Source organism: Lissotriton vulgaris, chromosome 5, assembly GCF_964263255.1.
Source record: "Lissotriton vulgaris chromosome 5, aLisVul1.2, whole genome shotgun sequence".
Lineage (NCBI taxonomy): Eukaryota > Metazoa > Chordata > Amphibia > Caudata > Salamandridae > Lissotriton > Lissotriton vulgaris.
In genome coordinates, this window is record NC_141693.1 from 101,465,936 (window position 1) to 101,492,700 (window position 26,765).

Sequence of the window (26,765 nt, forward strand, 5' to 3'; positions counted from 1 at the left end):
GCACTGGGAAGTGGCTTTTGTTTGTGTCCACTATACTGTGTTCTTTGCGGTCTGTAATTGAATGCTTTTCATTTCTATAAGCTCACATGTTGATTTTGGAGGTTTTGATGCACAATATGTTTGTTTCCAGGTTTTTTGTTTTGTTTTTAGAGCAGTTCTGGTTCCTGATTGCCCATGTTCCTGACAGGTTGAGCTTATTGTTATTTTCAGACAAATCCAGTTTTGTAAAGAATTGAGAAAAACATTCCCGGTTGATGCGGTTATATAGCAGTATTTCCGAGTCTAAACCTATTTGCTAAAAGATTACTTCCAGGGAAAGCCTGCCTAACTGTGCTGTTCCTCTATGGATGTTTTCATCATTGCTTCTAATCTCTCCTTGCTCCTTTTTGGGCTGCTTTGCACCAGGCAGAGTTGTTTGTTGATTGCTGGAGGGTGTGTGCTATAAGTAAAGTTGTGTGCGGACTCAGAGTTTTTACTTTGTTTAGGGCTTTTGAGACTTTTCTTGTTTGAGTCATTTAGGTCAGGTCTCTTCTCTTTTGTCACGTTAGTATTTTGTTACAAGATTTTAACTCATACAGCTGAACTGACTGTGCCAAGGGAAAAAAGTATTTTTGAGGACTACTTAAAAGAAGGAAACTTGCACTCGTATATTTGAACAGTGGACTCTAAATTAAATTACCTGAGCTGCTGATCTGCTTTCACAAGGTTCACAGCGGTATCCTGAGCTCTTTTCTCGATCTCCTCAGCATCTTTTTCAGTTTGGGAAAGGTGTTTCCGAGCATTATTGTATTTTTGGATCATACTGGTGGTCTAGAAAATAGACAAGTAACTGCTGCATTAATTTTCAAATTATTCTTGTATGAGTCCAATAAATAAGCATTCATCATACAATAGACTGCATTGTAAACTTAGATGGAATAATTGCTATTTATGTAAACATGTTTTCCTTTGCATGTACAAAACGTAGGATGGACCAATAACCTTTGGTGTGGCCCTCTAAATGTGGCCTAATATCTTACTTTCAATATGAAACAGGAACAGTGTGAAGGAATAATTGTTTCAGTTCTGCTATCAATAATACTCAGAGATGCCAGGTAACTTACAACTGAAAACAAGCATAGTGAAAACAAACAGATCTGGCTGGTATTGGCTGCTAGCCTTTTGGACTTGTCAAGGTTTGTTTTGTTTCGCCATGGTCATTTCAACATGTTATGATTGGGAAAGGTACTGGGCGCTTGTGAATCTAAAAGGAATCATTGACTAAAAGCGAAAATATGTTTCAGTCTCAAAAAGCACACAGAGCACTACCTCGTGAGCGGATGTGCTCCTTGTGAAAGGGCAGAATGCTGTCACTGACAATCAAGGAAGCCAGCAGCTGAAGTGCCTGACCTTTTGCCTCATGATGTATGCTGTAGTGGGTGTACCAAAAATGTGAATGAAACAATAACAGGCTAACAAACGAGGAGGGCTAGTCGAGAAGATATGTAACTAAGGAAAATAATGTTAGTAAAATCAAAATGTCTTGGCTAACAGATGACCTAAAAAGACATTAATTTGTGCGGCCTCATTAGCTGCAAAAAGTGCCCTTTTAAGTTGTTATATCCTTGCTCTTGCCTTTAATCTCTGCATAAGTTATTTCAGAGTGTACAGATTGTGTTCTGCGTACGGAATGTATGCTGTTTGTGTTTCACGTCTGTCATCTAGGGTAGCTCATTCTAGGATGACCTGAGTTAGAGTTATCAAGCTTCTTTTTGATGCGATGTAGCCTAGGATTAGGCATTGGCCTATCAGATGTTGCTGTTTTGTGATGAGTAATATTATGTGGAATAAAAGGAAATAAACCGACACTATACCCTACAAAAATGTGTGGCAATAAATAACAGGTCCTGTGAACTTTTAGAAGGATAGGAAGAAGATTAAAGATTACAAGAAAGAGGAAAAACACTCCACTCATTCTAAGAGCCATCTAACAGCCTAATAAAGCAGCTTGTGGTAGCAATGAATGGGTAGTGCTTGAAACAGTCTAAGCAGCACAAGAGAAGAAGGGGCAAATCTCATTTTGTGGTTTTCTGTGTCTTGCTATTTTTCTGTCTCCAGCTGAGGACTGAAAGACTAGGATCACCATCTGCGGGAGGACAAGATCCAGTGAAGGGGTGAGGGGAGATGTTCTGGAGCACTTCATAGACAAATAATAACTAGTTGTGGATTATTTTGTGTTGTGCACAGTGCCTGCACTACAAGACACTATGATTTATTGACGTGCATTTATTTAGGACCTCTCACCTCTAAACCAATTTCAACAGTTGCACACTGGGTCATTTCAAAGGGTCCTACTTGGTCAACAACAGACAAAAAGGACTTCCATGTCTGCACTTATCATGTCTATATGGCTGCTTCTTTGAAGTGACCAATAAAAACTGCAAATCAAATGAGCAGGAATTTGGTGTTTCAGTCAGCAATCTTGAAGTTGAGACATGTAAGTTTAGGGCAACTTAATTCATATGTAGAGCCTGAAGTGTTTCAAAGCTTAATTTAAACACAATATGTATGGTTTGAACCAAAAAAAGACAACTGGCATTTTTCCAGACATTCAGACTCGTGTTGCCAGGCAACACGTCTCAGATTAAAGGAGACGGGTTCCTTTTTGGATGGTTCAAGTGGCAGTTTTATTTAAATACAAAGAAAAAAAGTTCCACAGCGGATCTAGCAACTAGCACCTCTATATTCCAATGTCCCTCAAATGTCCAAATTTTTATTGTGCTGATAACCTCCAGGACCTGCTGCGGTTTGGTCCCACTGGAATTCCAGATGAAAACTTCAGCAAAAGAATGGAGGCAGCACCAAGTATGAAGTAAACCAGGACCACGTTGTATCAAAAATATATTTTCTTTTATTCTTTCATTTTTAAGACAGCCAACGCGTTTCGCTCCCCAACCATGGGAGCTTCGTCAGGGCAAAGATGTTAGTAGATCTTGAAGTGACGCAATGGCGCAGTTGAAACAGTTTGACCAATAAAATAATATGGATGCCGATATCAAAATTCCTATATCCTACATTGGACGCTGAGTTCACATTATTATTTTTTGAAATATTACCCCCTTGGTTAATCGTGTCATTTACCCAAAGGCCCTTGACGTGTATATAATAATATCCGGATATAGGAATTTTGATATCGGCATCCATATTATTTTATTGGTCAAACTGTTTCAACTGCGCCATTGCGTCACTTCAAGATCTACTAACATCTTTGCCCTGATGAAGCTCCCATGGTTGGGGAGCGAAACGCGTTGGCTGTCTTAAAAATGAAAGAATAAAAGAAAATATATTTTTGATACAACGTGGTCCTGGTTTACTTCATACTTGGTGCTGCCTCCATTCTTTTTCTGAAGTTTTATTTAAATATATGTTGCTCAGCTCTATCTTATTCATGTGTTAAGGTCAACAGCAGTTTATAATTTGGTTACAAAACCTAAATTGATTATTTTATGATAGTATTTTCAATATGAAATAGCTACATTGGCTAAATATTTTAGGAAGTTAATTCATTGTTTTTGTGTTTTCTTAGGTGTAGGAAATTGGGCAAGTTACATTAAGTGTTTTTTTAACTTCCTTCACTTGCACTAGAGTGTTCCTTGGCTGATGTTTTGAAGGGACTGTTTTTTTGTCCTGTTTGTGTTCCTTGGCCACATGGAGGGGTGCATAGGTGTGTATCTATGCACGGTAGGAGGTGTGACATTGAACAGAACGCATTTGCTTATGAGATGCTATATAATAGAATGAGTGATAGTTGAATGACCACCTGCATTATTAATGAGACACTCTATAAAGTGATGACCAATTTAAAAAATAAATAAATAGCCATTCATTATGTTATTCCCAGGATGCCGTTAGAGGATGAGTGAATAGTCCTGTCAACTTGTTTGTGCAATGTTGTTTTAACCATAACATCACATCAGGGAGAAGTGATGTATCTTAATTTACTTGCATTAAATACATAACAGCTCCACCATGAGTATGATGCTATGTGGACTGCTGCTCTCTCACTTGAAGCGAACTGAAGGCTAAGCAGGAACATGTCATGCTCCTCATAAGGTATAATTTAGAGGACAAAAAGAGTTGTCTGGACAAGTCAGGGTAGTCGTTTTTATTCAGGAAAAATTACATTATAATGGTTTCATGGTGAAATTTCTTTATATGAAAGTGTTGTAACTCATTTGAAAATTCTGAATTGGATTTGCAAGAAGGTGACAAACAGCCAACATGTGTTTCGCCCCTTTACATGGCCATCCAGCCTAGGGCTTCATCCGGGCTGTATATATATACATAACACCGTGAAATCTAGTGCACAGTGCCACAAAGCATTAAACAGGGACATGAAAACATAAGAGGGACAAATCAGCAATATAAAATAAAGTTAAAACACAACAACATTATACACAAACACACAACAATACAAGAAACAAATACAGGTGAGAGCAAGCAACACGTGCAGAGTTTCATAAAGCAACAAATTGTATTGGTATCGCCAGACACATAGAGGGACCATTGAATGATGGCAAGTTATAATATGCATATAAGAGCAGAGCACAATGGTAACAGAGGTAGCGAGGTAAGGTTTTGGACAGTGCAGCATAAAGCCTAATTTACAAAACGTTCTGTGTCATCATGTAACATTTTGTTTGTAAATGGGTACAATCGCAATAAACATGAGTGAGGCAGGGAGGGGAAAACATGCACGATGGTAAAGACAGAGAGTACGAGGTAAGGTATTCAACAGTGCAGCATAATCATCATTAGAATATATGCGTGTCATAGTATAGGATTTTGTTTAACAGGGAGAGCAGCAGTAGAAGATGGGTGAGACAGAACATGTATGCATTTGTGATACATATTAAACCAGTGCATACAATATTTATTTTATTTTATTTATTCATAAAATTTCTAGAGCGCACAAATACCTTCCGGTGTCTCGGCGCTAGAGTTCATTGAGATTGCAGAGGGCTCCTACAAGACTACTGGTTGAAAAGCCACGTTTTAATGTGCTCCCGAAATATAAATAAGGAAGAGCTTGATATAATATTAGGGGGAAGCTTGTTCCACAATTTGGAGGCAGCAACTGTGAAGCGTTTGTCGCCCCATGTTGCTTTTTTAGTGCGTGGGATATCAAGTAGCTGAGATGCAGCAGAGCGTAAGGATCGATTCGGTTTGTAGAGAGTAATGGATTTTTTTAAGAAGTCTGGTCCAGTATTGTTCAATGTTTTATAAATGGTGCATAAAGCCTTAAACTTTGTGAGGCTTCTGACGGGCAGCCAATGAAGTTGGCGAATAATGGGAGATATGGGTGAAAATTTGGGTGTACCGGTTAGAATTCTTGCAGCAGCGTTTTGCACTAGCTGTAGTTTATTCATGACTTGTTCCTGTGCATTCAGCAATAGTCCGTTACAATAATCAATCTTTGAGAGGACTAGCGTAGACATTAGGGTTTTACCTGAGTTTGGAGGTAAGAAAGGGAGACGTTTCTTCACCATTCTCAGGGTATAAAAGGACGCTGAAACCACTGCGTTAGCATGGCTGTGGAAGGTAAGCTTATTATCGAATAAAACTCCGAGATTCCTGACTTTTGACACCGGGAGAGGTGGATCTCCCAGCTCTGCTGGCCACCAGACTGGTGACCAAGACGGGCCACGTCACCAAAAAGCATGACCTCCGTCTTGTCGGAGTTTAATTTTAAGCAGTTCTGGTCCATCCAGGTGCAGATCGCTCTCATTCCTTCCTGGAAATTAGCAGCCACTGCAGCTCCGTTTCTGTGAATAGCCAGGACTAATTGAGTGTCATCGGCGTATGATGTCATTCCAATGCCGAATGACTTGATCACCCTCGCTAAGTCCGATACATAGATATTAAAGAGCGTCGGACTTAGCGAGGAGTCCTGAGGAACTCCACAAGGCAAGGTGAAATCAGGCGAGTAATAGCTACCCATTTTCACAGATTGTTCTCTGTCTGATAAAAAAAGCTGCCAGCAGAGTCTTAGCTTTGCCTTGGATGCCCATGGCATCGACACGGTCGATCAAGATGTTGTGATCGACCGTGTCGAAGGCAGCGGATAGATCTAAGAGTATTAAGATTGCTGTACCGCCTTGATCGAGAATTATTCTGACTTCTTCGGCTGCTTTTATCAAGGCGGTCTCGGTGCCGTGACCCTTTCTAAACCCAAATTGGGTATCATCTAGTAGGTTGTTGTTACCAATAAAGCTTGAGAGTTGTAGATTAATTGCCTTCTCGAATACCTTAGAAGGATATGGAAGCGAGGCGATGGGTCGATAGCTTTTTAACTCTGCTGGGTTTAGTGTTGATTTTTTTAAAAGGGGCTTCACGATGACTTTCTTCCAGATTTTAGGGTAATCACCTGTCTGGAACATCGTATTGCAAATATGAGTAAGCACCGGGGCTACCTGATCAGATGCTAATTTAAGAATGCTTGGGGGGCAAGGGTCCGTGGGAGATCCTGATTTGACCGTATTCATAATTTCTTCTATGGAAACCTGAGGGAGTGAGGAGAATGTATCCAGGGTTGGTCTGGTGGGTATATGAGGAGCAACTGGGCCAGCTATGAGTAAAGTTGTATAGTTACGTTGCAGGCTGGAGAGGCATGATTCAAGGTCGAGTTGGGAGTAAGTACACGGGCAGCAAAAGGGTATATCATATTAGTGCCAGGTTTGTGGTGCACTATACGGCTCGTGATGCGGGTTCAACACCGGGCTCGCCCTTTCCCACATGGGGGAGGTGTGAGTCGCCTCGGCGTGCATGCGAGGGTGTGCGGGTGACTGGGAGTGATCTAGTGTGAACATCTGTAGCAGTGCTGTGGGGGGTTGCTGTGGGGAATGGCAGGAGGTGAAGGTAATTGTGGTGCTTCGTACGCACTTGGAGGCGTCAAGGATAGCATGGCTTAGCATCGTGATTCTCTTACGGGCTTGAAGCTCCCTTGAGATAAATTGGCCTATAGATCCTGAGTCGATCTAAGGGAAATACAGGTATGAGTTAGAATATCTCCAGGTTAGAAGGTGGGATAATAGAACGGAGAGACAGTGGTTTCTTATGTGTGAGCTTACCTATAGAGTCTTGGGTATTAATGCCCACTGGTACGTCTTCGGTATGAGGCTACGTCTGCACCTCGCCTTGAGATGGTTATCATTAAGTACGATTCCGCCACGTAGTAAATCCGGATCATGGGGTCAGGTGACTAGGCTGATTGACCACACTACCACTAATAGAGCATCTTGGGTTTGCATTGAGCCCTGCACACTTCTTGGGGAATCTCTGGACTCTGTGCAAAGTATAATCACCAAGTGGTATATCATATACAGAGCCAGCTTCCTACATACTGCTTGGATTTGGTTTGATCTGCAAGTGAGAGATGCAGTACTAATAATGTTTTGGTGTTTTCTACCTTCTCCCTGGCTTCAGGTCAAAGTCACAAGAAGTCATCAAATAATCTACTAACATTAATGGCTGTTTGTATCTCATAAAAGTTGGATTTCTAATTGCCTCAAGGCATCAACTTAACTGAGAATCGGGAAGAGACAAGAAGGCAGGAGGAAAGTGGGTAAAACTGGGGCCAGGAAAATTATACAATTATTTCACATAATTGTTCAACTCCAAATCAAGGTAACTTTCGAATAAGTCCTAAATAAGTCCAAAAGTTCCTGTCCAGCCATCAAACTACAACAGGCACATTCTGTAAAGTATTTTTTAAATCATAGGAAAAGCAGATCTTTTTTTAAAGGAAAGAGTGGAAAGGGTCCAACAAAATAATTTACTTTTTCTTGTGTATCTTTTAGTTCCGTTTCAGCCTCTGCGATGAGTCGATCAGCCTCCCTGAGCTCTGCACGTCGCTTTAGAAGAGTTTTCTCAATGCAATCAATTTCATCAACAAAATCTTCATGACGTTTCAGAGATTTTTCCAGCTCCAACTCTGTGATGAGACTGTCAATATGTCCATCTATAAAGTCTCTGGGAAAGAAAGCAGTGCATTAAAAAAGGATGCATGTGTACTACCCTTACCATAGCCCAAGCATAACCTTTCAGCAAAAAGGACATACTGGATTTCATATTTTATATGCATTTTTCTATACATTTTATAACTGAGTATTAAAGGAGTTTAATCAAGTATGGGAAGCACAGGTTGGGGAAGTCGAGAGAGAGAGAGAGAGAGAGAGAGAGAGAGAGAGAGAGAGAGAGAGAGAGAGAGAGAGAGAGAGAGAGAGAGAGAGAAAGATAGAGAGAGCGAGAGAGAAGGCACATGTGTGTCTTTTTTCAGCACAATGGCGCGAGGCATCTGGACATACTAGAGAAAGAGAACGCAAAAAGTGATGGAGCGTGTGTCCAAATGGCTAACATATTGGTTGCAAAATGTAGGAGCTTCATCCAGTGAAATCATGATGAGCTGGGGAGACAGCAGCAGCAGATGAAGATCATAGGTGAGGTGTTTTTTTTTAGCTTTGCCACCAATACCACTGGAAGCTGGAGTGGTAAAATCGTAATTCCGTGTCCCACCTGCCCGCCCAGATCCCCATACCACACTAAGGCTGTGCTCTGGCTCAAGAGCTGAATAGACCTGGTGATACTCAGAGTGAATGGAGTGCCTGTGCAGGAAAAACTGCAAATTCTCCAGAACCACATGGGTCAACTAGAGAGGCAATCTCACTCAGAGATTATGAACACATTGGAGTAAATGCATGTAGAATTAATGGGCGAATACCCAGCATCAGGAAGATGACTGAATTCCTATGAAGTCGGACACAGTGAGGGGAGAGGAAGGAGGAGCACAGTCTGGAGATTATGTAAGGGAAGCAAGAGGAATCTTCTGTGGCTGGAGGAATAGAGTTGGCTTCCTCTCTGCCATACCATGAGGAAGCAACAGATAGGGATGAAAGTGGAATGAAGGCATGATTAGGTGTGAATCCCTGAGAGTGCCCTGTGAGCTCTCCCTTTCAAAATTAAGGCATACGCCTTCACATCAGTTAGGCAGGCACCTCGCTACAAAATGTAAAAACACTAAGTATTATGAGGCAAATACTGACTGTCCTAGTGGTATGGCGGATGTTTTGCTGAAAAAGGAAACGTGAGTTCAAGATAAATGTGGCATTGGAGGCGAAGGACACTAAAGAGGGTTCAAAAACTAGAGAAATGGGGGAGGGTTTGTTGTGAGTTATACATCGCATTGTTCACAAATTATTCTAATGTGGCAGAGTCCTGGGAATAGATTGACTGAATCTCAATACTGTCTCATTGTTGAATGTTTACTATAAATGCAGAATTCAGTAAAGATATTTCTGAAAAATAAAAAATAAACTAGAGAAACTGCTGAGGCTACAGCAGAGTTATAGAGAAGGGATTGGGCAAAGGGTGCTTTTCCACAGATAGAGACCCTCAAGGGCACCTGTGTGACTCATCATTAAAGGTAAGGTAAGGGGCCTGAAAATACCATCACCATAATATAATCTAATTATTGAAGCCACTACATTTAGCCAGCTTAACAGAACTCGGAGTACATCCATTTGCGTGTGCCTTGACCTCTGTTCTGCCCTGTAAGGAAAGCTTGACCATCAGCAGGAAAGCTTGACCATCAGCCCTGACCCTCTTTCCTGCTCCAAACCTCAATGCTTACTCCAAACCCTCTTTCTCCTTTCTTGAGTTTTTCCTCCAAGCTCTTTCTCTCCTTTGAGCTGTCCTTTTTTATTCTCATTGCCTTGCTGAAGTCTGTAGATAATTTACAAATGTATCAAAGAGGAGGCACGTTCCCAGGTCAGTGAAAGACAAGAGGTCAGCAGGGATGGATCACCCACAATGTAAAATATCGACAGAAGATCAACTCGACTTTAGGACTGCAACTGGGGTATGGCTTGCATTTATGCAAGGACGACTCCATCTATTTGCTGCAGTCTATATATTGTAGCTTTAGAATGCCGAATTTTTTAGTGGGTCTGAACTTTCCGACTTTGTTTGTATAAGGTTCATAAAGTAGTTTTTTTAAAACACACGTATGTGAAGATTATGAGTCTAAATCCTTAAATACCCACAATTGAGGCAGCACTTAATTTCTCTGCCCAATAGATGCCATAGACTTTCAATGTTTATCCAGCCACCACTCCTGTTATTACAGGGCCTGGCTACAGCCCAGCTCCTGAGTTTCGTGTCCCATGAGGGAGGCCAAAGGCTGAACCGAGGTGGTTAAGAGGCAAGGAGGCTGGCACAAAGCCTGTTCCCACACTGCTGCAAGCAGCTGAAGGCAGTGCACAGCTAGTTCAATGGGCTGGTGCAGGCTCTGGCTGCATATTGTCAACTGTGTGCAGAAGTGCTGCTGCTATAGGGGCTGGGTGTAGCTGCGATCAGACACTGCTCTCAGTCGACGCTATGCTTCACCAAATACCATGTTTACTTGTCTGGAGGCCCTGAGCACACTGTGAAAATCATAAAAGGAACTTTAAAAAACTTTAAAAAATGATGTACCAATACACACAATGTAAGTCCAAATCCCATATGTAGCAGCCAAGCCCTGTGCCCAACTTCACATGTACGTGAGGAAATGGCTAGATGGCGGGTTGGATTCGGGGCCCTGCCACATGATGTGTACACGTCAGACCTTGTTGTTGTCCAACAGTGTGCAAGGCCTTTCCCAACAGGGTTTGGCCACACAAAGTACATTAAAGAGCAGAAAACAAAAACATAGGAGTTGAATGCAGTACCCGGTAAAAAAACAGACGGGATGAGAAACCAAAATTCAGATGAGTCACTTCTGGGTGTTTCCCCGACAGGGAGGAACTGATCCAGTCGAGGGCTGCTGAGGTATAGAGGAGGGTGAATGTCCGCACTAAAAGTGAAATGCAAAAAAGTCGCATTTTTTTCCTGCCCAGGGAGCGGAATTGGTACTGATTCACTGCTATGTCAGTGGGAAAAGCCCATAGCCAAACGCACAGTAGTGTTTACAAGCACTGTGGGGAGCCAGGCAATCCATTAAATTCAAAGCTAACTACATTCAAGTAAGTACCTTGCCTGGACACCAGACAATGCACTTCCAAGCAACTTCCACTGGAAGGAAATCTTTGTGTGGCATCTGCCGACAAGCTAATTTTGGAACACTACCTGGCAGGGAACACATATAAGTTACCTTTTTGCAAAAGGTGCTTGGAAGAGTACTGTCGCGGGCAGACTAGTGAAATTAACTACAATTATCATTCAGGTAATTACAATGTTCAGCCTCTAACAATGCTGAAATTCATAAGACCTCATCATTCTGTGCTTTTGTCACTGTGTGGAACAAGGAATTTCTGTTCTGCTGGGTATTTTACCTGCATTCTTCTCTTTTTGTTTTTTTAATCAATCGAGGGCAGGCAGATGCAAAAATAATGGGAAATGGGAGAAATGCCCACGATTTCGATTCAGCTTGTAGCAGATTGAAAAGAAAAAGAAAAACAGATTTCACCAACTCCTCGAGTTTCTCAATTTTGCAGAACCTTATATGGCCATTATTACTAGCGTCTGAGAGGGGTGGCCATAATTACAGCAACAGAGCACATCAGACACGTGGGAGGTTCACTAATTATTTGATGCAATACTTTTTGCCCATTTCGAAGTTAGTCCTTAAAAACTAAGGAACAACAGGGATTTTGATACTTACCTCTCTAAAATCCACATATTCTTGTAATTAGTATGCATTTTTCCTGGTAAAATTCTAATAGGATGATTACTTTAACTAACTCAGTAATTAACAGGTCTGATAGATTCTGCATAACTCATCATTAAAAAAAACCTGCACATACAGGGTTTGGAAATTGTTTCCTTCGAAGAAATCGCTCAAGTCACAGGATGTGCTGTGACATCTCCTCTTGGTGTTCTTTGTGCATTAGCACTGACTGTGTATTAGACTGTTTGTTGCATAGTGGGTGTGAGGATGTTTAGAGTGTGAATAAAAAGTGTGGTGTTGCAGCTCAATGAACAATAAGTGTAAAAGAATAAGTGTAAAAAGTGTGACTTTGTACGACACCATGCAACCGAGGAGGAGGGTGGGAGCAAATAATCTACAGTACTACACACTACGAACAGATGATTGCAGGGTAGGTAGCTTTTTCCCTTTGTAGCATGTGTGGCTATAGAAACAAAGGTTTACCATAGACTGCAGAGCACTCTCCTTCAAGCCATAGTGAATAACATGTGGACAATGCAGATGTCTTGAATAATGTTCTTAACACAGCTTAAGCACCTAGGGCTTGTTAACGGGACAAGACATCAACACAATAATGCTTACTAAAAGTGTGTAGGGTTGACTAATGGGATGTTGCCTAAGAAAGAGATTGTATCCCCCCCTTATGAGGGCCCTCTTCACCTGAATGCACTTGACAATTGACACGGCTGTGCCAGCCTTGGTAATAGATAGCCCTTTGATGGGTTTACCAAAAGAGACAAAAAAAATGGTTTGCCTTAATGATTTAGTCCTATTGATGTAGTACCCAAGAAACCTCTTAACATCTAATGTTTGCAGTGCTCTTTCCACAACAGAATCCAGCTGCGAGAAGAAGACCAAAAGCTCTATGGTATGGTTTAGGTGGTAGGGTGACAAAACCTTAGGGAGGAATTTAGGATTAGTGTTACGAATTATCCTATCCCTGTGGACTTGGATGAAAGCTTACTGTATGGGAGTGCATGCAGCTTGCTCCTGCGCCTACTGAAGGTGCTAGCCACACGGAAGGAGAGGAATTGCAAAGAGCACGAATACATGGGTTCATGGTGCTTACGCCTAATTTTGATATGACCCTCTTGAGTCTGTCCATAAAGGCTTTGCCAACTAGTATCCTAATAACGACGTGTGTTATCCGTCTTAAACTTAGGCAGCAACTGCTGTGAATTGTAGGGGAATGGACCTGTTGGTAAGGTCTGCTTTTGTAAATGAAAAGGGTAGGCAACAGTCTCAAGCAAGGTGGGTTTTAAATATTGCAATTGGTTTCATTTTTGCTGCATAAAAAGCTCATGTTATGAACCGTCAGGACTCCTTCAAATTTGAACTACATTCTCGATGAAGGCAGAGTTGCTCAAATTCTAAGACCCCAGGTGCCAACTCGTAAGATAAAGCTAGCTGTGATTTGGATGCCTGACCTGCCCTCGACTCTGTCTGAGAAGGTCCAGCCTGAAGGGAAGCCTCTTGTGGGGGCTGATTGGTAACTCCAGGAGAGTGGAAAATCAATGTGGTCTTACCTAGGTTTGTGCCACTAAGATGAGAGCTGTAGATGTATGCATGAGATTCCTGAACTCAAAGCGAAGCAGTAGGAGAGATGGAAAATCATAAGGAAATATCCCTGACCAGTTTAACCATAAAGCATTGCCAATGGACAGTGGGTGTGAATATCAGTAAAGCTTGGGCATTTTGTGTTTTCTTGGTGGCAAACAAGTCTATCTGTGGAATGTCCCAGGCGTTGGAAGTGTCTGTGGAGACCCTGTGAGTGAGTTGTCACTTTTTGACTTGTTGATGCGCCCTTATGAGCAGGTTTGCAAAGTCGATGGCTACCTCCAGGAGATCTCAGCCAAAAGGTGCTTGTTGTAGCGGAATGCCCAGTGCTAGATGAACTGCGCTAACAAAGAGACTTGAGGGGAGTGTGTGTCACTTTGTTTTTGGATGTAATTCATGGCTGACGTATTATCAGTTCTCATTAGGACCACCTTGCAGCAAACAAGATAAAGAAATGCTTTGAAGGCTAGCTGAATGGCAAATCCAAGTAACTGATGTGATAATCCTGGTATTGAGACAGTCAATGTCCCTGACTTGTGTACTGGTTGAGATATGTGCTCACACCTGTAAGAGAGATGGTAATGGTCACGTGTGGGAGGGGGTCTGTGAAAGAACTGCCTTGCTGAGAACAATTGCGGACAACAGTGCACTTTGGCCTGAACCAAAATTAGATTTTCCCATTGACCCTACACTTGTGGCCCCTAGACTGCCAGGAACTCCTGAAGGTGGAGCAAGTGTAATGTTGGTTGGGGAACAATTGCAACATAGGATGCCATCTTTCCCAAAAGGCGCATGACAGTGCAAACTGTGAGCTGACTGTTGATCTTAAAACGTGTCAGCTGGAGTCAGCTGGAAAGATAATACCTATTGCGAATTTGGGATATCTTTTGTCTGTGACCATATTTAGGTTGGAGCCTAAAAAGGGTTGTATTTGAAGAGGTTACAGATGGGACTTGGTGGAGTTTATGGTAAAAGCCAGTGTGTGAAGCAAGGACACCGCCACATGTGTGTGCCAGAAACTGTGGCCTGCTTTTGGTCAGCCAATCATCAAGGTACGTGAAGACATGTGCAAATACACCACCACTACTGCCAGGCAATTTGTGAACACCCTTGGGGCTATGATGAACCTGAAGGAGAGTAATTTAAACTATCCTGTTGTTCACTTCCCACAAAGCAAAGGTATTTCTGGTTGGCTGGTTGGCTGGTTGAATGGGAATATGGAAATAGGAGTACTTGAGGTCGAGGGCCAACATGAAATCTATTTGCAGAAGGTGGAGAATGACCTCCTGCATAGTTGTCACCCAGTAATATTCTGATATGATGTAGGGGTTGTGAGGCCTTAGATCGAGGATAGGACTGAGAAAGCCATCCTTCTTGAAAATGATGAAGTACTAGTATTCCCCCATCCTCTACAATGGCACCCTTCTACCGAAGGCTGTGCATCTCTTCCTGGAGGAAAGTGCAGTGTTCTTTGCTGAGGATATGTGACCATGGTGAGACTTTTGGAGGTGTGGAATGGAGTTCAAGGAAGTAGCCGTCCTGTATTAAGGCTGGCACCCATATATCTGATGTAATCCCCTCCCATCTGTGGAGGAAATTGCATAATCTTCAACATGAAATGTGTGTTCGAAGGAAGTGAGGCATGTCACTACTTGATGGAGACAGCCCCCTTCTTAGGACCTCTTTTGCCCCATTCCACAATGTTCCTCTGTAGGGGCACCTATTGTACCCCTTGCTATTTTGGTGATGGTAAGCCTGCTGCTGCCTATAGTAGGAGTGTGGCAGCTTAAGCGAAGGGGTCTTGGACCCTCATATGAGTTACAACCGAAAGGAGCCCTTGTATGTTGTACCTTGGGCAGAATCCCATAGATATAGCTGTGTCCGTATCTTTCTTTATCTTTTTGACCATTTCATCAACCCGTGGCCCAAAAGGGTAATCCTCATCAAATAGGAGGTTGAGGAGATGTTGCTGATCTTCGGATTTGAACCCAGATATACAGAGGTAGGTACTAGAAACATCATACACCCGGACAACATGCAGGCCCACCTCACTGCATGTGGCTGCCCACTGTATGACCTCATGGTACACTCCTGGTGTGGCCCGGATGGGTTAGTAGAAGCGCGGGGGGGATCCACACTGTGATCATCCCATGGGAGGGCGTCTTCCCTAATGGCTGATTGAAAGGATCAAACAACCCTTAGGGACTGCCTTGTGGAGAACCTGAGAGGGGGGACCCTCTGCAAACTCTTGTGGAGTGCCAATGGCATGTGTAGGAAGCTGACGTTTTATATAGTATGTCAAAAAGAGGTAAACTGTTCAAAGAGTCCAGGCTTCCTTATAAGTGGGAAGGAGCTTGCTCTAGCAATCCTGAGGTGCACTCTTAGGGGGTAGCATGGTCAAGCAGCCTTAGGCTTATCAGAGAGGAATGTTAGACATGTGCTGCATGCACACAGTGAATAAATGATACACACGACTCAATTAGGAGATCCAAACCAATTTATAAAAATAACACTTCTCTTTATATCATTTTAGGCACAAGATCATCAAAATGAGGTAAGTACATTTCGAGTTGGAAATATTTACAGTTTTTAAAAGTCAAAACTTTGTGCAGTTTCTGGAGCAGTAAAGTTATCCTATAGAGGAAAGACATATACTGCACAGAGGTACTTTAAAGCGACTTACAGGTCCAATCTTCTGGACTTAAGGTGAGTATGGAGCAGGGTACAGGCCAGCAGCAACAGGTCACCAAGGGCAGCCAGATGCAGAGGTGCTATACAGTGTCAGGTGCCCCATGTAAGTCTATAGAGATTGGTCGGTTCACAAAGAAGCTGCAAGCTGAGACTGGGGACCCAGTTCGGCGGAACCAACAAGGGGGGCTCAGTACTCACAATGCTTTGGGACATAGGGAGACCTTTCGGTCCTCTTCTCTTCGGGCTGGGGCAGCCGGGTGCAGAAGTGGTCTCAGGTGTCAGGTTTTCACGACCGGAGACACTTGTGGTAGAGGAGGCAGCCCAAAGAGGCTGCAGGACACATGGGGAAGTTCACTGTTGGCAAACCCCAGGTGGGCTCGTCTCTGGAGGGCCTGGGGACCATGCTGCCACTGTTGGCCCACTTCAATTCGGGCTGGGAGGTATGGGTGCAGTGGTGCTCTCTGGTGTTGGGTTTTGGCAGTCTGGAGTCCTCACAGGTCTTCCAAGGTGCCTTCAGGGGGGCAGGTTCGCTACTCTGTGGGAGTCCCTGGGTCTAGGGTGAAGGGCTGGACATCCTCCCAGGATTTTGGAGGCAGAAAAGCTGTAGGATGAGTCTTCTGTGGCGCAAATGTCAGGGACAGAAGGTAGGATGGCAGGGTGGGCGCCAAGTCAGTCGCTGGTCCTCTGTTCTTGCTTTTGTGGCTCTTCAGTGTCCTCCTTCTTCTTTCAGGTCAACAGGATCTGATTTCCTGATGCCAGGGCCCCCTAAATACTAGATATAAGGGTGTTAGCGGAATGTAGGATAGTAGCCTATAGGCTACTTACTCCTAGGACCACTACACCCAATATATGACCATTTCCTGTGGGAAGTGGGCATAACCCTGCCCTAGAGTTCCTATTTCTGCCATCACCTAGACGGAAGACTTAATTTTCATCTCCAAATCAGATAGTCCACCTTAGGGGGGACTATCTGTAAGAGGGTGAACATCATGTCTCTTACACCACAGACAAAACCTCTTCCATTTCATCCTGTAGGTTTTGTTGGTACTCTCCGCTCTGGTCTTGGACAGGATCTCCCTACATTCGTGTGAGATGTTCAGATGGCTAAACTCACAGTGTTCAGGAGAAAGGCTGCTAATCGCAAGGATTTCGGGTCCGGATGGAGCACCTGCCCCTTGGACATTGTCAGAAGCGATGGAATTAGGCGCAACCGAATTGGACGGTCCTCCGACAGCAGCAGTAGTTTTGTGAACCAGTGTTGTCTGGGCCACCACGGGGCTACTAGGATCAGCCTCCACGGCTCTTTTTTGATCTTCACCAGTACGCGGGGGAGAAGAGGAATTGAAGGAAAACCGTAGGCAAAGATGCCGGACCATGCCATGGAAAACGCATTCCCCCAAGATCCCTTCTGGGGAAGCCAGCTTGCAAAGTACTGGCATTTTCTGTTTTCCCTTGTAGCAAAGAGGTCCACTATCGTGTTCCCCATCTTCGAAAGACGCTGTCCAGGGTCCCCTGGTCTAGCTCCCATTCGTGGCAGGAGGATTTTAGCCTGCTGAGAGTATCCGCCTTGCCGTTCTGATCCCCCGGGAAGTGTTCTGCTGCCAATGATATTCCTTGCGGAAGAGCCCATTCCCATATCTCCTGGTCTTCCTGAGACAGGGAGAGAGATCTCGTCCCCCCTTGCTTGTTCACATGATGCATCGCCGTGGTGTTGTCTGTTCTTACCAACACCGGCGGACCTTTTATCCTTGGCAGAAAAGCCAGTAATGCCAAGCGGATCGCTCTGAGCGCCAGCAGATTTATATGTAATTGCTGCTCCTGTGCTTTCCAACGACCGCTGACTTGAAGGTCCTGAAGGAAAGCTCCCCATGCTTCTAACGACGCATCCGTCGTTACTACTAGCGGAGCCGCTCTTGCCAGAAACGTCAGTCCTTAAGACACATTTGCTTTTTGTGTCCACCACCTTGCTGCCTGTAGCATCACTGGTGTCACCCTTATTGTATCGTCGAAGGATCCCTCCGCCTAACGCCATTGGAGATCGAGCAAGGATTTGTACCTGCGGACTGAAAGAGACTTTCTTTTTCCCAAGTCTTGGAAGAAGGACACAATCCTCAGTTGTCTTTCCTCGGAGGGAAACGCTTTGTTGCATTCCGTGTCCAATATTGCCCCCAAAAATGTGATCACTTTTGTTGGGTGGAGGTTTGACTTTCCCTCGTGAAGAGTCAATCCTAGATCGGCGAATAAGTCTATGCAGGCCTGCGTCGACGCTCTGGCCTGCACCTTTGATGGTGCTTTGACTAACCAGTCGCCGAGGTAAGGAATATTTGATGTTTTTGCTTCCTCAACACAGCCGCCACTGGAGCCAGACATTTCGTGAACACTCTTGGCGCTGACTTTAAGCCGAATGGCAGTACCCTGAATTGGTAATGTCTTCCGGCTACCCAGAACCGAAGGTACTGTCTGTGTGCAGGATGTATCGGCACGTGGAAATACGCGTCTTGTAGGTCCAATGTGGTCATATGATCCCCTGGGTTTAGTAACGGAAGGATGTCCTGCAGAGATACCATCCTGAAAGATTGTTTCTTGAGATAGATGTTTAAGGATCTGAGATCCAGAATGGGGCGCCACTGGAGCTTGTTTTTCTTGATAAGAAAAAAACGGGAGTAAAACCACTTGTTTTCCTGGGATTTCGGTACTGGTTCTATTGCTCCCTTTCGGAGCATTGTCCGAATCTCCTGCCGGAGTTGATGCAGATGGTTGGCTCTCTGGTGCATCGGTGGCGTACAAGGGGGCGCTTGAAGAAATTCTAGGGTGTGACCGAATTGAACTATTTTGAGGACCCATTGGTCCGTTGGTATTTTCCGCCAATTGTGAAGATAGTGGGCAATCTTTCCACCCAGGGGAGCATCTGACAGAGCCGGAAGATGGAGGTTGTCATTGTCGACGGGTGTTGTCCTTTCCTCGGCCACCCCGTCCTCTTGGAGTTGATTTTGTATATCCTCCTGATTGACGCTGGCTGTATTGCGGACGGTAAGGCTGCGATGAGGACTGATAGGAAGAAGAATATCTCCCCTGTTGGTATCCTCCTCTATACGAGGACTGTCCTCTACCCCTGGAGCCACGAAAAGGGGTTTTCCTGTATTGCAGTGTTCCCAGAGCCTTTGCCGTATCAGTATCCTTCTTGATACTCTCCAGAGTATCATCAATATGTTTTCCAAATAATTCTTCTCCATTGAAAGGGAGGTCTAAAATCTTGTTTTGCACCTCCGGCCTAAATGCTGTTGCTCGCAGCCATCCTTGCCTGCGCAGGACCGCTGCTCCTCCCAATGATCTAAATTCCGTGGTAGCTATATCCAGAGCGCAGTCTATGACTTCAGCCGAAGTCCTCTCTCCTTCCATGAGAATTTTCTTCGCCTCCTGCTTCTCTGGATCCGGCACCAGGTTAACGTATGGGGACAGGTCACACCACATCTGCCTGTCATACCTTCCCAAGATAGAGAGGGCATTAGCAGCTCTCACAAGCAGAGCCGACATTAATGAAAACCGTTTTCCCGCGTTATCCAACCTTCTGGCCTCTTTATCAGGAGGTGCTGCAATCGGAGCAGATGGGTTCCTGGATTTCTGTTGTGCCGCATGAGTGATAACAGAATCCGGTTTGGGATGACCCAAAAGGCAAGATGGAGCATCGACTGGTGCCTTATACTTCTTCTCCAGTCTGGCCAGAACCGGTGTTACCGTTGCTGGCGTCTCCATGACCTTTAATCCTTCCTTCCAAATATGAGACACTATAGGCAGGGATCGTACGGATTTCCGATATGAGTCCTTGAAGTCATATAGAAAACATTCCGTTTTCTCTTCTGTCATGGTCAGTGCAAATCTCTTAGTGGCTCTTTCCATCAAATTATGAAATCCACCCATGTCCTCCGGTGGAGAATCTACTGGTCTCTGCGGAGGAGTTGAAGGTGATGGGGCGATATAGTCATGCCATTCTGCATTCGTGTCTGCAATCTTATAATCCTCATGATCCTCATACGAGGTATCGTGGTGTGTCGTCGGCGGTGGGGACCTAGCAGTAGGTTCCGGTACAATCTCTCTCCTACGAATCGACGTCCCTGGAACCGATCGTGGACGTGGAGTAGCCTCTAGGGCCTGTTGAGCGACTGGAGTCGCTGGGTATCTCTTCCTATAATCCTCCAACATTCCCTGGAGATCCCTCAACAAAGAGGATGGCACACTTGTCATCTCCTCCCGTTGCTGATGGCGATATCGGTGCTGTTCCTGGGGTTGTTCTTGATAACCCCAATATTCCTCCTCAGAATCGTCTTCTTGGCACTTGACCTGTAATTGCGAAGGGCTACTGGCAATTCCATACTCATCATCTTCTTCCGAATCTTCCTCCTCCAGCAGGTGGGATGGCAGCAATGGGGAGACCTTGCTTGGAGATGTAACCTCCGGTGTTATAGGTTTTTTCCAAGGAACCAACCTTTTTTCTGGTGTTTTTTCCCTCGTCGACGGGCTCGTCGACGAGATTCCCGTCGCCGTCGTCGACCAAGTCATGGTCGTCGACGCCACCGTCGACGTTGTAGTTACCGTCGACGCTGTCCTAGTCGACGTCGTCGTCCTCGTCGACACTGCCGTCGTCGACACAGACCTCGTCGACGCTGCAGTCGACGGCGTTGACGCCGTTGACACGGTCGTTGACGTCCTCGTTGACGGTTTCACCGTCGGCGATATCGCCGTCGACGGTGAAATCGTCAACGCTGTTTTCTCACCAGCCTTAACATTATCCTTTTTTGTCGACGACGGAGGTGTTTTTGTCGTCGTCGATGGTCCCTTTTTTGTCGACGGTCCTGTCGACGGAGCTGAAACAGCACCCTTCTCCTCAGAAGGCATAGAAGAAGACCGTTTGATGGTAATCTTGATCTTCTGAGGTGATTGTGGTGGATCTGAGGTGGATTTTGCTCCTTTCACCTCACCAGCAGAACCCTTCTTCCCCTTAGATGAGACTGAAGGGGATTTTGAGGGACTGCGCCCTGAAGACCCTGGAGTGGTCTTTTTGGGGCCTTCTCAGGTCTTTCCCCTGAGGAATGTGTCTGAGGAGATCTACTTCTCTTCTAAGATCTCTTAGACGCCACAGATTCCTCCTCACTCTCACTTGGGAGGATTTCCTTCCTGGCTTTGACCTTCTGAAGACAAATCAGTAGCCTTCCCTCACGATCTCTCAAGGTCTTATTCGAAAAGGTACGACATACCTTACAATCTGCTGCCTTATGGTCTGGATAAAGACAGTAGATGCAGTCCTTGTGAGGGTCATCTGTATAAAGCCTCTTCTTGGAGTAGGTGGAACAAGCTCTAAATAATCCTTTTTTCTCCTTATCAGACATGGTTGATGTAAAAACCTCAAATCTTCAGTCAAAATACTGTAGAAGTGAGTTTGAGCAGAGCTCAAAGGAGACTCCCTAGCACAATGTGCGGTAGAATAATCTGAGGGGCAGAAGGTTCTCTCAGGAGTGTTCTAGAGGGTGAGGAGCTCTGATTGGTTCAGGGAAAAGTTTGGGCCTTTTTTTACATAACAAAGGCTATGGGTTGCAAAAGGGAAATGGGCCTAGACCTCTTTTCAGTTTGCTATACTACTAAGCACTTATTTTTTATATACCGGAGACACCAGTCTCAATGACGGGGAATGATTCAAGCATGTGAATCTATGAAAGTTCCAATACTGGAGTAAACTCGTCTGTGGTTGCAGGCTGGTCAGCCAGCACACTAGTAGTTGGCAGGTTTTCAGTGGGCACCTCCAAGGTGCCCTCTGGGTGCATGTATTAATAAATCCATCACTGGAATCAGTGTGGGTTTATTAATACAAGATGTTTGATACCAAACATCATTGGTTTCTTCATGTAGCTGGGAAACTCGTATTTGACCAGTGTCCAGCACATGTACTGAAAATTACTTACCTGTTCACTTTATTATTATTAGTTTGATATAGCGCACAAATCTCTCCCATAGGGGTATCTCGGCTCTCGGTCAACTTCACACCTGCGTATGTGATCTAAAACAATACTGTTTTAATGATTTCCTGAAAAAGTAGTTGGAACAAGTTCCGATAGAATAAGGCAAACTGTTTCATATGGAGTGAGCCACATATGGAAAGGCTCTGCCACCACAAATAGTGCGTCGGATGCGTGGAATCACAAGCAGCTCTTTATAACTGGAACGCAAATTCCTAGTGGGAAGATAGCACTTGAGTTTCAGAGAGAAATATTGGGGTCCTTTTCCCTGTAGTGCTTTAAAGGTTAAGCAGTAGATTTTAAATGTAACTCTTATATTCACTGGCAGTCAATGCAAGGATTGTAAAAGAGGGGCCTAGTACGTTCTGGGGGGCGGATTGCAGATTAGTTGTGCGGCCGTGTTTTGTACAACCGGTAATTTGGCTATTAAAGTCTTGATGGCAGAAGCCAATAGCGCATTACCGTAATCCAACTGATTTATCCCCAGTGCCTGTACCAAGGTCATTCTGTGGGAGGAACAGCAAGGCTTTCTTTAGGAGGTGCAAAGTGGAAAAGCAGGTGCCTGTAATTGCTATAACCTGCTCCCCAATGCTGAGTTCTTGGTCCACCTTGACTCCTAGGTTTTTAGCTATCTTACTGGGAGAGGGAGCCTTGCCTAACTCCGAAGGCCAATAGTCTACGGACCACAGGTCCTGGGCTTTACCAAACAGGATGATTTCAGTTTTGCCTGGATTCAGCTCGAGGAACTTGTTTGACATCCAGTCAGCAATTGCCTTCATGCCTGCCATGAAACAGGTCTACGCTTTATCAGTGCCTCCCTCGAGAGTAATGACTAACTGCGATTCGTCTGCTTAAGACACGGTTTCAAACTCATAAGCCGTAATGACTTTGGCCAGGGGTGCCACGTAAATGTTGAACAGCGTGGGGCTCGGGCAGGACCCCATTACCAACTAACCTGGGTGTGGATTTAAATGTTCCCAGCGAGATACATTGCCTTCTGTCTTACAAAAACTCCTGAAGCCAGGCTAGATTCGACCCCATAATTCCAATCTCTTTTAATCATGAGTAGCTTGTCATAGGATACTGTGTCAAATGCGGCAGATAGGTCTAACAGCACGAGCATGGCTGGAATCTTTGAATCCAGATCGCACCTAATGATATCAGTTACAGTAACCAAGTCTGATTCAGTGCTATGCTCGGCTCTGAAACCTGACTGTGAAAGGTCCAAGATCTGATGAGCTTCAAGATACTTAGACAGCTGCTTGTTGACTAAGCTTTCAAGCAGCATCCCTAAGAGTAGGGAAATTGGTCCATAATTTGAAAGACAATTATATCATATAAATTGAAAGGATTAGTGAGTCCACATTGTTCTTTTATTTTATTGGAATGATCAGTGCTGATTTGCATGCAGGAGGAATAGTACCTGATTCTAAAGAGGTATTGAATAGCAGGCTTACAGCAGGGGCAAGAAGCCTGGTAAACCGCACTATACACCTGGGTGGGCACAGATTCGTTGGGGATTCAGATTTGGCTCTTGCAAGCCCTTGCTGAATTTGGTCCATGGTAAAAAGGTTGGAAACTGTCCACCCGATAGACTCTCAACTCAGGGAGAAGGAGGACATTACGTTCTGCACTAAATTGGGGTGAAGTAGCAGGAAATGCTTTATAGATTAGGTTGACCTTTTCTTCGAAATAATCTGCCAGCGAGTCGCATAGTTCCTGCGATGCTAAAGGTGGTGGTGCGCAGGCAGGAGGATGGGTAAATTCCTTTAGAGTTTTAAACAATACTTTAGGGGAATTGCCTTCTAGCTCAATTTGTTCATTGATGTACAGTTTACACGCCTTTCTAATATTTCAATGATAAACCACGAGAGCCGCCTTAAAAGCACCTTTGTCATCTGCTCCATGGCTCCGGCATCTCTCCAATTACTTGCAAACGGCTATTCCAGCTATAAACTCTGAGGTGTACCAGAGAGCAAGCGGACTATGCCTAGTATTGGACAGGGTCCTTAGAGGCGCAATACAATCAAAAGCGGAATTTAAAGCAGATTAAAATTCTGCCAACATTTAGGTGACATCTAGTTCCTGTTCGGGCTGAGGAAAGCCAAACGCCTAGGAAAAGGTGTTACTAGGATGATTCAGGACAAATCTTTTCCTCATGGGGAATTTGAAAACAAATCATAGCATGGTCGGTCCACGTCAGAGGTAGGGGTGGCTCATAATGTAATGTGCTGCTGTACTGTAATTGTACTGGGAGAAATTGAACTGGCCTGCACAGGGGCATGTATAGTTCACCCTGCCTTGGGGCTGTAAGGCCTGCTGTAGGAGTTACTTACCTACACTGCATGCAGTGTTTACAGGCATGGGACACAGGGATGTGTGCCATGTCGTGTTTTCACTTTTGTCTGTACCAAGACCGCAGTCTGAAATGGTAACCAGCATGGGCTCAGTGAAGGATCCCTTAGGGTGGCACAATACATGCTGTAGCACTTAGGGACACTCTTTAGCCTCTTTGCCTTAGGTACCAGGGGTACCATTTACTAGGGACCTACCGGGGGTGCTAAACGTTTTGCCAATTGGGGAACAATCGTGCAGTTTAGTGAAAGAGATCTGGCACTGGCGACCTAGTTAGCAGGAACCGAGTGCTCTTTCTATCAAAATTGCATTGAATCCCAGGCAAAAAGTGGGCGTAACCATGTCAAAGGGGGCACTTTCCTACAGCGTGGTGATGGAGTTGGAGGAAGGAGGGAGTGTGTGGAAGAGGGACAGGACTGGTGGTGTCTGTCTCTTGGGCATAGGCTTCAGGGAAGGCAGTGTGGAAAGAGATTCTTTCTCAAAAGCAAGTTTCCTCTTGTGAGGGGTAGGCTTTTGGAGCCCGTGGGGGTGGCTTCCTAAATATCTTGTGTATAACCAGGAGCTGGTTTGTGGGTTAGAGGTGGGGGTATCGACGTCTGAGGATAGATGTCCTAGGCTAGATGCTTGATAGGCTCTGTCAGTGCCAACAGGAGCCAGAGGTCGGTGGGGCCGCATGGCTACAACTTCCCTCAACTGCCATGCTCACCCTCAGGACCAGAGCTTTTCTCAGTTTAAGTCTTTAATGCATTAGGTTTTCCCAGAGTCGCTGGTATACTTCTGCCTTTAGCAATGCTTTTCGTCTGGGGCCCAGTCTTCGGTGCTAAAACTACATCAGCTGGCTGGTTGTCTTCGGATTTGATCCGCGACTCTTGCGTGAGGGGGAGCCCCGATGGGCCACCTTATACCTGTTGTTGGGAGCAGAGGGGAAGATGTCCGGTGTGCCATATAATTATCTTATTGCTGCTTGGTGCAGAGAGTCCAAAAGTGTTCCCTCTTGTAACGGAGCATTTTCATCAAGTGGAAAGCGAGGTCTGACGCACAGGTGGCATTGTCGTGGTTAGGCTGGGGGACAGTCCATGGCTATTTGCTGCGGCATCGAGGACAATATTGGAATGGTGTGCATTCCATCACCCATGTAGCATTCTCAGGCACAGGTGAATCGGAAGCGGTGCTGGGCCCCTGAAGACCACTAGGCCCTGGAGACTTTTTGGTGACCACTGTAGTCCTTCAGGCATGAAGGTCTCGTGTCAAAACAGATGGTAGCTGAGCTCGAAGGAGCCAGACAGAATAGTTAGAGAAAGACAAGGATGGGACCCGGCTAGCAAGGGAAAAGCACAACTAACTGAGCCAGATCAATGCATTTTTGCTGTAGTGCTGTAGTTTATCTCACCAAAGAACAGAAATATCCTTTAATGCTAATAAACTATACTCCAACAGACGACTTATAGGTTAAAGTTGAGTTATACATGCAGAAAGTAGTATGATTTTAACTTATGTTAAAAAACATTAGCAACTCAATGAAAAGGCACTACTATTTATAAAGCAAAAAACATTGTAAGTTATCAATTACACATAAATTGCACCCCCATAAATTTCAGATTTCATCAATTATGAAATATGTGAGGTCAAAAGTAGAGCATCACAGCAGTGCAATTTATGTCAGTTTTTTTTGTTTTTAAACGGTAGTGCTTTTTCAGCAAATTTCTACGGTTTCTTTTTTCAGAAGTTAAAATGCTGACATGTACAGCTACACAGTAGCTACTGACACTGTGTTTATTTATATATATATATATATATATATATATATATATATATATATATATATACACATACACATACACACACACTGAAAAAAATCAAAGGTTACAGAGACGTTATAAATAGGCTAAGATTTCACTCGTACAAAACCAGTGAAATTCAGCAGTTACAGTTAGCTGAGTTAACTATAACTTACGCTCCCACATTGCACTTCTTATGACCTCACATACTGCATCAATCATGACATGGTCAGTGAAATTACTGATGATAACTCATTTGACATCACTGATGAGATCATCCAGTGAGAGAGTTTTTTCTAAGAGATTGTGACTGTTAAACATATTTACCAAGGTACTACAAAAGTTAAAATATTATGCTTTCTGTGCTACTAACAAGTGATACTATTTCTAACATATATTATGTAAGTGGCTGTATGTTTCTGTGTCTCAGTGTGTCTTAGTGGGTGTGTGAGTTGCTGTATGGGTATAAGTAGGTGTGTGAGTTGCTGTGTCAGTGAGTGACTCCACTGGTAAGTGAGTGGGTGTGTCAATGGCTGTATGGGTACCTGAGTGGGTGTGTAATAACTGTATGGGTGAGTGAGTGAGTGGGTCTTTGAATGGCTGTATGAGTGACTGGCTCTGTAGGTGGCTGTATGGGTGACTGAGTGACTGTTT

General features: G+C 44.4%; 1 protein-coding gene across 1 annotated transcript in view; it reads right to left on the reverse strand.

Moving 5' to 3' along the window:
- CNTRL (centriolin) overlaps positions 1-26,765 on the reverse strand; it is an 857,679-nt gene that overhangs the window by 316,253 nt on the left and 514,661 nt on the right. The window contains exons 26-27 of the mRNA XM_086920986.1: positions 7,818-8,010; positions 680-810 (exon numbers count right to left, since the gene is read on the reverse strand). Of these exons, the coding sequence (XP_086777112.1) occupies positions 680-810; positions 7,818-8,010 (324 nt within the window). The remainder of the gene's footprint in view (positions 1-679; positions 811-7,817; positions 8,011-26,765) is intronic.